At 38.4% G+C, this 14,006-nt stretch overlaps 1 protein-coding gene across 10 annotated transcripts in view; it reads right to left on the bottom strand.

The window, feature by feature from the left end:
* micu3a (mitochondrial calcium uptake family, member 3a) overlaps positions 1–14,006 on the bottom strand; it is a 37,666-nt gene that overhangs the window by 2,006 nt on the left and 21,654 nt on the right. For 2 of the 10 annotated variants that reach the window (XM_040004492.1, XM_040004497.1), the window contains 7 exons: positions 11,131–11,226; positions 6,280–6,294; positions 4,837–4,931; positions 4,551–4,722; positions 4,110–4,118; positions 1,383–1,491; positions 1,082–1,239 (listed from right to left, as the gene is read on the bottom strand). In XM_040004492.1, the coding sequence (XP_039860426.1) occupies positions 1,082–1,239; positions 1,383–1,491; positions 4,110–4,118; positions 4,551–4,722; positions 4,837–4,931; positions 6,280–6,294; positions 11,131–11,226 (654 nt within the window). The remainder of the gene's footprint in view (positions 1–1,081; positions 1,240–1,382; positions 1,492–4,109; positions 4,119–4,550; positions 4,723–4,836; positions 4,932–6,279; positions 6,295–11,130; positions 11,227–14,006) is intronic. The other 8 variants (XM_040004495.1, XM_040004498.1, XM_040004500.1 and 5 more) reach the window with 5 other exon arrangements.

Here is a 14,006-nt window from a genome sequence, read left to right as displayed (position 1 = left end):
AAATGCTCAAAAAATAACACATCCTATAGTTTTAAATCCCTGTAATTTGTTTATGTGGCTAACTTTGAAATTGTAACTCCACCTCGACCAAGTTTTTGGGTAATGCTGGATGTCAGAGTTTATACTTGAGAACCCAGATGCTATGACTACACCGTTCTTCTGGTCCTCTGGGTGCCACCAAAACAGCTTTGACCCACTAAAGCAAGGCGTGCACACAACCCGGTATCATGGCATAGCGTGTAATAGACACGCCGGTCCACAGTGTCCATTTCACACTTTGCCTCTCCAAAGTGTGAAATGGACACGCATGCAGAAGCTGCAGTAAGCTGCAGTACCAGTAGAGGGAGATATTTCATTTCAGGCCAACATGAAAATAATCAAAGTAAAGCATTTAAAGAGACATTACTAATGCATTCATGAGCAAATACAAATTAGCCACCTAGCTTAATAATTTCTGGCATAGTGGGAGCTTAGAATGTACTTTATACATTTCTTGGTCACTGTGGACTTTATGGCTTTACATATATTTTCTCCCCTTGTTGCAACTTGCGTCTCCATTTCACGCTTTAGAGAGGTAAAGTGTGAACTGGACACAGCAGACCAGTGTGTCTATTACACGCTTTGCTGTCATAGGCTGTGAAGGCGCCTCGTGGTATCTGGAAGTTCAGCAGCAGATCTTTTAGGTTCTGTAGGTTGTTTGTGTTAATGGAGTATGTGCCCATGTGCCCATGTGCGGTTCAGTTGGGCTCAGGCATGCTACACATGTACAGTTCATCTGTAGTTTACATCTGGCCATAGAACTCCCAAACTATAGCTGCCTTTGGGTGCTCAGTACTCAGGCAGAGTATAAGGCAACTGGTCAAGTGGGAGTACACCCCTAAATCTTAATGAGAAACCTGTCTCTTTGTAAGTGCTCTGGAACCCACTTGACCTCAGACCTTTCTGCAAAGGGAGGTATATTTCTCAAAAGTGGTTCCTTTTTCGTGTCCTGGTGACTGGCTGTGCTTCAAACTTTTTCTAAACAAAGATTTTTCAGTTGGAGCTGAGTGCACTTTTTCTCAAAAAGAAGGAAGTTCTTTACCCTGGCTCCCCTGTGCAGCCGGTCCTTCATGATACCAATGAACTCTTTGTAGGAGAGCTGGTCATCGTGATCGACATCGAAGATCTTGAAGATGGTGTTTACAAGGTGACGTGTCAGCTTGAGCCCTGTGGCCACATACACCGCTCTGGCAAACTCATCTATCAGGGGAGAAAGTAAAAATGACTTTGATCATTTGTCTAAGTGCAGCTGAGTGAAAAACCTGAAGGAGAAAACACAGCATCAGTGAGTGTAAGCAGAGACCTTCAGTGCCCGCATTTCAAGCTCAATACAGTTTTAATACCTTGTCCAATGGAGCGTGCAGCAAAGTTATACATCTGCATGGCAATGGCAAAGTCTTCAAGGTTGTTGAGAAACTGGAAGAAGGATCTGAACTCATCAAAGGTGATTCCCTGAAACACAAGTAGAAACAGTTAACAAAACAACTGCAGGGAGAGGTACTGGACAGAAAGAAGCTTGGAAATGACAAATATCGTTTGAGCGAGACTGTGAAGGTGCATTTAAGTGGCGTGCAAACAGCATTCCTCAAAGTGCATCTAGTCATCTGTCTGAAAAATTAAAAAGCTAAATGATTATTCAAGCGATTCCATGACATGGCCTCATGAAGGACGTAAGAAGTCATTCATGGGGTTAACCATCGTATGTGTGCATGATGTGGAAAATTTTTCGTTTTCCTCAGTGGCTTTGGCTTTATTCTCAAATTACAGTTAAAGTTCATATGAGAAATCTTTTACAGCATTTTGTTATTCAGAAAGAGCTGCTCTCTATACAGTGGCATTTTCAAATGTTTCAATACAATTTGGCAAATCACTAAGCAGAACACTTATTGATTCTTTTTGGAATAAAAAACTCTGTTTATTTTTTACTGTATAAAATGTTGTGTTGACTCATCACATGCAGAATAGTCCAGTTAATTGTCCACATGTTTAGGTCAGTAGTGTAAGTAATAAGAGTAAGTGTAAGCAGTGTTGGGAAGGTTACTTTTAAAATGTATTCCACTACAGATTACAGAATACATGCCCCAAAATGTATTTTGTAACGTATTCCGTTACGTTACACAATGAGAGTAACGTATTCTGAATACTTTGGATTACCTATTATATTATCATGCTTTTTTACAACTACATGAATGTACTATTGCTGTGTGATTTATTACTTTTACTGAAGGTTATTTGCCATACCAATACCAATCAGATGTTTAAATCTTAATATAAAATGAGTAACAGCAGGTTGACGTTAGGTAAGGCTACACTTTTTGCAGCGATCTCGTATAGAAAACTATTCCGCGCGTATATAAAACAGGTCCGCGGCTCTGAACCGTAGTAAAGGGACCTCTGGCTAATACGTCAGGTTCGTGTCGGGCTCGTAGCCGAAAACTAGCTTTACTTGGTTGTTTGCTGTGCATTGAAAGGCTGCTCCAACGGAACTTATTGTTTTGGAGAAAAACACGAAAAAAGTGTACAGCCGAGTCTTAATAGCTTACTTACAACTGGGCTCATCAGGCACTCTTTTTGGCTGCAGTGGTTATTATTATATTTACATGCTTCCAGCTCCCGTTTCTGCTCGGTGACAACTCGTACTTTTCCTTTTACTCGCTCCTCGCGCTCACAGACACATAAGGGTATGGCAGTTCATTCTCCCTGCAGCACGGACTACACTGCCCATGAGGCTACATTCTTTAGGGCTATGCCTGTAACACTCTGCCTATTGCCTTCATATTAAATCATTTTTGTGAATAATTTTTTAAAATATTTCTTCACGTCATTATGCGGGCTGCAAGTAGAGGTGACATGGGCCGCGAGATTGAGACGCAGGCATTAGAGCCTCTTAATGCGTGTTTTGTTTGGGGCGTGGAAACCAAAAATAGAGAGGGCATAGCCGAACATATGAAACAGGAAAATACCACCGTGTAATCCTTTTATTTCAGCAAAGTAACTGTATTCTAAATACCACCTTTTTAAACGGTAACTGTAACAGAATACAGTTGCTCATATTTTGTATTTTAAATACGTAACGGCGGTACATGTATTCCGTTACTCCCCAACAGTGAGTGTAAGAGATCTTATGTGTTTTTTCTGTCTCTGCCCATTAAAATGGAACTACCATAAAAATGAGAGACTCTTCAATTCTCTAATTGTGAGAAAACAGACAAACAAATTCAGCAGAGGATCAGATGATTCTTTCTACTACAAAAGATTTTCAGTTTTATTCTGTTCATTGTATAGTGCTGTGTTGTCAGTCAGTTTTTCCTTACGTGCTATGCAAATGTATAGGCGCTCTTTTGCTTTACAAAGTAGAATGTAAAACACTGAGTCCCTGAAATCAGCATGTGAATAGATTCACTAGGACATGCTGTAGTTGTCACTAATCCTTGGAAAAAATATTAGCCTTGTATTGTTGGCACTCAGTGTCAGAGACACATGAATTGTGCAGGTTAACTATAGTGTTTTTCTGCATGCATGAGCTGTTTCAGGAAATGCATTTTTTTTCAGCTTCTGTGACCTTCAGATATGTTTGGAGAAATATACCAAAGCAGTTGAAAAAAACAGTAAAACACATTGCAGTGTTTCATCTCCGTAAAGTAGCATAAAGTGAAAACCAATTGGAATGCACAGTCTAATTGTTGGGATGGCATGTGTTCATACATTGAGCATTCACCCAGCACTAACAAAGGATATAAAGGATATTGTGTATTTCATATCATGAATAACCAAAGTCCATCTGAGCAAATGGTTGTGAGGTGCACCTCATGCTCTTTGCTGTGAACTTGCTGTAACCCTATAACAGATGCATAATTCAGAAGATAAAATATTATTAATCAAATAAATAAATGGTTTTTTTTTTTAATTACATGATGAAATGTAGATTAAAATACAACAGCTTGCTGTGTATCTTAACCTTGACATTGCTTATATGAAGAAAAAAAGAGAAGGTGGCAAATTAACTTAATAGCAGGATAGACTGACAGATTGTAACTGCAGGTTGTGAATTATACGAGGCAGAGACCAACCTCCTGCTTCTTCCACAGCATGAAAAGGAAAGAAGGGAGGGACAGAAATAGAGACGGGTTGCATAAGGACTACATGCCAAAGTCTAGCTAGATAGCACAGCATGATAGATAGATAGATAGATAGATAGATAGATAGATAGATAGATAGATAGATAGATAGATAGATAGATAGATAGATAGATAGATAGATAGATAGATAGATAGATGCAACTGAAAGTGTAGTGAAATGTGTGTTTTTGTGTGTGACATGTAGTGAAGCAATTGAGCGCTCAAGTGTGGAAAGCCACAACAGCCTCAGGCAGAGACAACAGTTTGAAATTACAGGTACTCTAGATGTCTAGAAGGTAGAAGCTCCCATACAGGAAGGAAGAATTTCATTATTATTTCATTACTGATCAATGAATTGTCCAGTAAATAACTGTGCGCACATGTATACTGTACCTTTTCATCAGGTATACACTGGCGGACATTTTCCAGATAGGCACTAATGTTTTCCACGTTTGTGAATCTCAGCAGGATTTTGGCAAAGTCTTCTTCACTGATAGTCGTCATACCTTTAGAGTAAGTCAGGAACTCAATTTCCAACACCTCTGTCTGGAGGTTATCCATAAATCTGAAAACAGAAAGAAAGGACAGTAAAAAAGACAAAAAGAGAACTGTTCTATAAATCATCCATTCTGCCATGTGGTTAATACTGTTAGCGTTAGCACTCTTTCTGCTCTAGTACCTGTAGAAGTCATCAAAGGTAAGCTCTGCCTTCCCCTTCTTCCCAAAGAAATGGACCAGTAGTGTGGTGTCAATTGTGATGCTATCATCTGCTCGCTATCAAAGAGAGAGAGAGAGTGATACGAGAGACGATCAGTGACTAAATGACAAACCTCAAGCGTCATGGGTGGAGAAGGACGAGTCCATCATTAGACCAACATGGCCACCGCTGTGCCAGATTAGCAGGAAGCAGGGTTCTATTGCACGTGTGCAAAACGTGCACTGGATGAGCATTACAAATTACATTACAAATGACATCACAAATTTCAGTCACAGTCATCAGCTCAGACAAACAGTCAACAGCCATCATGAAATCAAACTTACCAGTCTAGGAAGCATAATATGATGTGAAAAACAGTCAGAAGAGCCAAATAAAAATTTACAAGCAAACTGAAGTAAAGCAGGTAAGTAAAGAAGGGAAGTCAGATTATATCTATTGAAGAAATCATTCTCTATGCAGTCTAGACTGGTGAGTAGTGATGCTGTAGCAGCGTGAAACACAGACTGATACAATGTTAAGGAGTACTCAAGTATCAGCCCAAATAAAGAGAAGGCGGTAAGATCATAAGTCATGCCTACATTCACAGAGCCAGTGTGAAGGTAACGGTGGAGGTGAACAAGAATGCAGGAGGAAGGAAGACAACACTTTAAACAGGTGGAGTTCATTAAGGACAGAGAAACAGACGAGGTAAGCAGAAGACATGAAAGGAAAAGAAGACTTGTGGAAGAGCAACTAAGTGCAACACAGACAAATACATGACAAAGACACATCCCATGCATTTCTTCGCAAATGCCACATTGACACACCTAAACAGAACCTCAAGTCACCAAAAGCAACACTAAACAAAAACCACATAAGCACAAGTGCAGAGATTTTGTGAGCCGATTCCACCTTTTTCCGTCATCAGATGTGTTTGGTTGCATATCCTTCTAGTCTCCCTTGAGTGTGTGTTGACTCTGTGACCCAGGTCATTTAAAATCCATTCAATGAGCTTTGGGTTGTTTCGACTGCTTGCTCTAGCTTTAATCTGCTTTAAACACCTTGTTTAAAGCAAGGTGACACGATTAGGATTTTAAGCCTTTGCAGAAACTTAATCTAAGTATTTAGTTCACTATTTTCTGTTCATACACAGTAACATACTTGTATCTTTCAGAAAAAGGTGACTTTTGAGCAGTTCCAGAAATGAATCAGGCAGCATTAGGACAAAAAAGAGAGGAATTCAAATACACATCTTCTCTCTATTGACCTGTCATGCCCCACCCAGCCAAACTTCATTTCCAATCTTTCACCATGCGCAGACATAAGATTAAATAAAATCTCATGTCCTTCTAAGAAGGAGCATTTATGGCATTTCAGTCATCATCATAAATATCATCATCACCACGATGCCATTCGTGGTTCTACCTCAAGAGTAAAATCCTAAAATCCAGTGTGGGACAAGAAGAAAATGTGAAACAAGATCACACGTTTATTTAAGGGACAAAATATCAAGAGGTCTTTTTTTGTGATTGTTTGGTGTCACACAGTGAATGTTCATTCAGTCAGTCAGAAATGTCTGTAAGTGAGCTGCAGTCTTTCTGATAGAGAGGAAACCATCCCCACGGATAAGAATGAAAAAAATGTGACAAAAGTCATTAGAATTTTGCTGAGCATTTACCGGGCTACATTTTAGGCTTTTATTAAATTGTTGTTATGTATGAATTAATAAAAACAACTAAAAACTCTACTGGTTAAAGTAAATCGTGTTTCAATTACAGATTCTTTTGGTCTTCAATGCACAATATTAACAATAAGCTGCAGGAAGATGCAGATGTTCAAGGCAGTAAAATTCTTAAATGTATGGTAGATTAAACTGGAACCACACTGGTAACTCACACAATAAAAATGTCTTGTGAGAAACAAGCATTAAAAGTAAACACTGTAGTAAGACCACACTTAGCTTTTGGTCTGTTGCTGATTCACTTAAGAGTCTGGTCTTTCAGTCTTTGATTAGGGACAAAGGAAGATTTCCTTTGTGTAAACACAAGACAAACTGAAACAATTACAGACTTATCATTGCTGTGTCTAAGTTTTCTGTGTCTCATTTACTAGACGTTCTTTTCATTAAGTCTCTGATTACGGACAAACAGGACAAAATTTGTTTTGCTCTTTTATCTCTGAACTGACGCATTACTGATGTCTTTATGACACATGAGCTGTTCATACATCTAGACAGTATCCAGGTGGTGTGTCTCTGCCTCTCTTCCCTCCCACGTGGAGTTCCCTTAATTCTGTTTTGTTGTTTTGAACTCAAAACAAGGAAATCATTTCGCATTATCTTTATTCAAAACTATTGTGACTGAGGAGTTTATGTATCTGGTGGGTGTCTATTCACCACTGCAGTGAGTTATCAGCTGTTGCACAAAGACTTGTACTAAATGTATTTCAGGAGTCTTCAAGATATATTTTGAAAAAGGATGGATCCACAGCTACAGGAAGTAAAGCCTGCAAATGAGTGGAATACACTATGGTTGGAGTGATATTTACTGAAGTGTACAAACTAGCAAGGGAAATTACTTAGATTACTTAGATTGATTGTACACTGTGGGTGTAGGATATAACACCAGTTATCTGAGCTTTGTTAAAAATAGAACATGTGGTTAAAAATTAATTATTAAAGCTACATTAAGAGATTTTTGATCACTACTTTGGTCACTACCAATTCCTCCATTAACTTTAACTAAGCTTTTTCACAAAAGAAGCTCCCGATGCTGCTAAAAAATAAGCTAGACCAAAGTAATAATAAAGTTGCAGTCAGATATTTTGAAATTGAAAGTAGTAGCACTGAAACAATTTGATCTAAAGTTTTGATTATTTATGTTTAGTCCATGGTAACCTATTTTTCACTGGATGCTGTCTTATAATGTTGTTTGATGCTAGATCATCAATAATGTGTACCCTCACCATGACCACAGACTATAAAGAAGTTTATTTTAGCCAATACATCTTATATGTTCAAGTCTCTTTAAGTGTAATCTCTTCTACCAGCCAGCACGGGGCGACTTCTTTGGTTGTTAAAAAATCAAAAAGTGTAGACATCTATGGGTAAATGGCCCTCGATTCCCCTTTCTGGATAAATTCAATGGATTATTTGCTAGCTTCGATTCTTACTGAACACAATAAGATGCTCATCTTCTAAAGTACAGCTGCAAATAGTGTCCATAAGGATGATAAAGCAAGTTGTGCCTTTGGTATCTTTCTCCATTTGGTATCTTTTGGTGTCGCAGTCAAATTGTAACACCTGTAATGTCTGTTTTTCAAAAAGATTAGATGACAACGATCAAAGTGTTCAGCTTTAAAAACATAAGTTGGCTAATAAATTAGCAATGGCGCAGAGGCTACAGCCACCTTTTAATTAGTCCATAATCACAATGAGCCTACCTCCCTTACAAATTCTAGAGCTATTTTTTCTTACGTGTCTAACCAAAAGAATTTTGTCATTGTGATGTGCAATAACTTTGTCATAGCAAAGGCTTTCAAGAATCCAGATCAGTCTACCAACTTGTCGATGTAATGCCAAACGGATCATAACAAGCTTATCATTCCTGGAAGTGTGGCGGTACTAGTGTGAGCTCATCATCCCCGTGACAACGTAATCGTTACCACGCCCACAAGGCACGAGCCAACACCTGGTGCATGCATGTGTCTATTTGTCCATCTGTGTGTTTATCTGTGAGCTTGTGCAGTCTTTGATCACGAAGCTGAGGGTAAAAACAGTAATTACTGATGTAAACGCTAAACGCTGTTCCTCACCCTCCCCATCTGTGAGTAATACTCCGGAGGAAGAGCTCATTGTGGGTCTTTAGTCAAGTCAGTCAGACTGTCAGTCAGTCACACCTTCCAGGGGGAAAAACAGCCAACCCCCCCTTTCCGTTTCATGGCTTATTCAATTTTCTTGCAATGACTTTTATCTCCCACATTTTCTTTCTTTCTTCTTCTTCACATCTCTTATCATACCTTTAATCTTATCCCACCCCCTGCTCTGATTACGCTGATTTCCTTTCACCTCACACTACCCGTCAGTACCTCCTTCACCTGACAAACAGAGAGGTGATTTGCTCTGTCCTACACTCCCTCCTTTTCTACCTGTCAGTCAGTCCCTCCTTCTCCAGACAAAAGGAAAGAGGTATAATGGTGACTAATCTGTTGAGTAAACACATCTTTCTCTAAATACAACCTGGTTCTTTCTTTTCACCCAAATGTACTTCCCGAACTTCTTTTCTTCTCACTCACTTTGTTCCTGAACATTTGTTCTGCCTGCTGACCTGTGTCATCTTCCTTTGGCCTTTTTCACCCATTTGTTTACTCTGATTTTATCTCCTTCGCGTGTTCTTCACCCTCATGTTTTCCACTTATCTGATATCGCGTCCTTAAAGATATGTTACATTTCTTTGAATTACATCTTTTGCCTGGCTGTCATCTTGTTTGTCATTTCACTGTTTCACATTTTTTTCTTACTTAATTTAATCCTAAATCATTGCTAATCCCTTTTATGTTTAATATATCCCTCCATTAAAAAAAATCCTTACTCTTTTCCCCCCATGTCTGATTTTCCTGCTCTGTCCGTCTGACATCCCGGCAGATGAAAGGCTGCACGGTGTAAATACAAGGTCAGCCCCATTATGTTTCACTGTCATTACCTCAACCTCAGCTTCCGCTGCCAACACAGCAGACAACCTGTCATTAGTGAGCTAGTCTGTTAGCACTATTTTAGCTGTTACTAATGATTACCAGTCTTCAGAAAGTACTATCAGGAAGACACTTTAAGCTGCAATTGTAGAAATAACTGGAAACACTGACTTTGATTTATTGAGACAGCTCATTTGTTAAACCACCAGTCATGAAATATGTTAAGAAGTATCAGTTTGATGAACAGATATTCTGGGATCCAAAGAGCATAAAAGCTTCTGAGGTAATGTCTCAGCAATTATTCTATCATCGCCTTTTCCTAGCTTGGAATAGTGCATTAAAACAATAAGGATGAGGTTGGATGCCTGCTAGTTCCGATTAGTTCAGCTCACCATCTGGTTTTAATTTTGATCCCAGGGATTTTACAGGTTGTTTTTTTTTCCAAATGTTAACCTTTTGTGTAAATCATAGTTTAAAAGTAAGATGTTGTCCTGTAACTCCTCATGAATTCTACTGCGTGAATTTAAGTTTGTAGTGATAAAGAGACAAAGCTTTTGTATGTGCTCTGCAGTCAACCGTCTTATCCTTGTTAAACACTTGTGGCGCAACGTGGGAATGATCTGACACCAAAGCTACGCCACTAGTCACAACACGGCACAGATAACAAGGCACAGATACACATATGAAGCAGAATGAAGACAGAAAGAAGGTGAAAAAAAGACAAGTTATTAAAAAAAGGACATTAAAATCTTTGTCATTTAATGGATCAGTACCGATCAACAACAAAGGCTAAAGTCTTTCAAAATATTCATAATCCAAAAGTAAATAAATATCTTCACAGACAGAGTGAAATGACTTAGGATGGAGCAAAACAGGAAACATTTGGAGGTTGCTCACATTATTTCATTCAAATCCACAGTGTGTCGAGTAGAAAAAGATATTTTCTCACAAATTAAAGGTAAACATTGGAGCTTGAATGCCGATTTTAAATGTTTCTTTTAGAGCTCATCCAAACAAACATGATTTCACACTGAAAAAAAACCCCAGTGATGATTTCTACACTAGTCTAAGCTTAAATTATTACTATTTTTAGAAACAAAAACAAAGAAGAATGCTGTGGGACAAAGGAAGGAACGCTGGGAAGAATGATGAGATATTTCTGTTCTAACATCTAGGAAACAAAGAAAGAAAGCAAGGAAACGTATCATCACTATCAAGCCAAACCAGAATAAAAGTTAGAACGACCAAAGCTTTTGCAATAATCCCAAAATGACTATATTAAAGTGAAGATTCAAAGTAACTTTTTTGGTGCATTTGCACTTCAACCAATAACACATGACTTCTCTGAAGATTGGAGAATAACTGTGGTGTGTGTTTCAAGTAAAGCTTTTATTCTCAGGGAAAAGTATTATATAGTATATAGGATTTCAAGTTTGATTCTGGCCAGCTTGATGGAACATATTTCTTGTGAACGTGTGGGGGTATTTGGATCCTCTATGTGAACTATCTGGTGCTGAAGAATGAGGGAAAAAGTGAAGGATAATGAATGCAGGGGTGAAGGAACAGAGGACGGTTGGGTATGTGTACCTCCGCCAGGTCAGAAAAGAGGACTTGACTGGCGCTTCGCCTCAAAACGTCCCAGTAACTCCGCGCCACAAACTCCTGACTGTCTTTTTTTAGCACCTGTAGGAGTGGTCAAGCAGGGCCAGGGTCAGTCAACCTCCAAATCAACCAGTTCAGGAAATAAACGTCCATTACCCATTCAATCAGTTGTCATTATAAGTAAACATACACAGATTATATCTCTGAATTTATATGTGAACATACAGGTGGATATTTAGGAAAGGTGTCACGTGTTTTTTATCAATACCTGGCACTCACTAGTTCTCTCAATAAAGGAGACCCTATCCATTCAAACATAAAAAAATAAGCAGTGAAGATTTTCACGCACAAAAACATGTTAGCATCAAACAGGAAGGGGCATACACAAATAGCTAGCTTCTCTGCAGCTAGGTTTACATTACAGGTAAAGGAAAGGATACTACCAACAGGGAATCATCAGGATGATGATGGATGTGCTATTCTGTTTAAATCACTGAAGCTATAACTCACTCATGTTGCTGACTCAGCAACAAACACAAGGGAAAAAAATGTTTTTAAAGAAGAAATATATGAAGATGTCACCCTATACCACATTGTCTTTATTAAATAAGTACTTTAGACAGTTCTATAGCAACAGTTGGCTCTGTTAGCAAACGTTATTCTACCTTAATAAAGGCTGACCACAGTGCTGAGCTTCTGACCACCCACCTCGTCTCTCTCTCCAGGGAGAAAGCAACAGCAGCCATTTTAACATGACCCTGCAATGCTCTTAACTTCAGTGCGACAATGCGGCTATCCATCACAGCAGTGACAGGAGGAGTGCATATGTGTGTCTGTCTGTGTGTGTCTGTCTATGTGTGAGACAGCATGACAGAGAGAGAGAGAGAGCAGTGGCTGGTAGTGTATTGTTTCTGACAGCACACTGCTGATTTTCACTACACTGCAGGCCGTTTCCACTCCACATATAAATTACTACTCATAACAGACAGCTACAGTCACTGTCATTACATCTCAACAGACACTAGGGACAAAAAAGCACTTGAAAGTGATAAAATGGAACTATAATTAAATGTCCAATGTTTCAAATAATGAGGTCCTGGTGATCTCTGTGAGCGAAAAGCTCAGGCTTGGAACCCTAACCCAAAACATTCAGTTTTAAACATTTCTTTCTGCTTTTATGGCTAAAAGGGAGGCAATGTCCTTAATACGGTGATCTAAAGTACACGGCTCTGGCTGTGATCACAGAAGCACCGCTCACCTGCTGTTCAAATTTTTTGTTTGCAATGGACAACCAATTAAAAGAAAGCTGTATTAAAAGGATGGTGGCTTTTGAGCTAAATTTGCTTTTCTCGTTTTTCTCGGCTGCATCAAGAATAACAGAAGTAAGGATTATTTTGAACTTTGAATTATGCAAATCTTTTCTAATACAATCCAGGCAGGAAAAAACATATAGAATTTAAGTATAATTAATTATTTAAATATTTAAACCATAATATAAAGAATTTCAGAAATGTCACACGTGATTATTATTCATTAATATGCAAAATTTTGTACAGCAGCTTCAGTAGTTTTAGTCATCATCATTGATACCCAATACCCAATCTCCAACTATTTCCTAATGATTGATGCCTTAATAATTGTTTTCCGACTTAGAGCTCATCAGGTTACATACAATTAATAAGTCAAATCTATCAGCATTTTGCACAGGGTTGGTAAATAAGAAATAATCATCCTTGAGAGGTAAAAATCTGTTTCATTTTCGATCCCATAAAGCTCAACATACAAATTCAACCTCTTTGTGTTCTTTATGTAAATATGATTTTGTTCAGACAACAGAAACATATTTTTGTATGTACCCTTGGCCTCCTTCCCTAAAAAATCTCCTTCTATATCTTTATATTAACAAACTTCCCCCATCAGGAACAAACAATACTGCCAAAAAATACAGCACATGTCCTAAAAAGGACTAAAATGGAGTCTGATTGTCTTTAGAGCTCTACAGGGTCTCAGGTCATTTTAAATTACATCGCTCTCTTTTTGTAAGAGTTCATCTCTCCTGACCCCTTAAATGTATTACTCTTTTCTTTGTCTGTCCATTAATCATCCCTCAATCAATCAATCAGCTGACTTGACAGATGGGCAACCTTTCTTGAATTTTTCCCTTCTCCCTCTCTCTTTCTCTTACATTCATCCTTCAAAGTAGCTTACAGAGTACATTTCACTGATAACAGAGGATCAGGTGGACTGGGTCAAATTTAAGGCTTTTTCCATCATCGGGAGCAGAAGGGAATGACAGGCCCTTTTTATTTTTATTAAGGTTTTTAGACTCCAGAGAGTCAGTGTATTAAAAAACTCTGCTGCATATATATATATTATATGGAATGTTTAAACTGAACGCAAAATAAAGGCCATTAATGTGTGATTTAATGTGTGATATTTAAAGGTCCTGGTAATCTATATTAATTTAAACTTGGCAGGGTTGGTGTGTCCTTATATTTAATGAACAGATATGATTGATGTAACTCTTCTCACCTAATTTTTCACATTAAACTTAATAATTGTATCTAAAAGGCATGGTGACACACAGACTGCAAAGCAAATGTTTTAGTGACTGAGAAACAGTTCAGATGTATGGAAATATATATGTGTCACAAGTGGCAGGTGAGCTAAAACACAATCACAGACAAATCATTTATATTTTTTCAGCTACTCATTTCCACACAGCAGCCCAAAATTATTCATCGGAAATGTTAAAATACCTCCTTGGTAATCACTGCAGCAGATTCACGCTGTCTTGGCCGGCTCTGCTCTCGAAGCTGAATTGTGTCTCGCTTGAATGATTCTGACTTTTGACAGTTTGG

Source organism: Simochromis diagramma, unplaced genomic scaffold (genome assembly GCF_900408965.1).
Source record: "Simochromis diagramma unplaced genomic scaffold, fSimDia1.1 OVJJ01000487.1, whole genome shotgun sequence".
NCBI classification, from domain to species: Eukaryota; Metazoa; Chordata; class Actinopteri; order Cichliformes; family Cichlidae; genus Simochromis; species Simochromis diagramma.
Note: the sequence above shows the minus strand (reverse complement) of the source record. Positions and strands in the feature narration are given on the sequence as shown.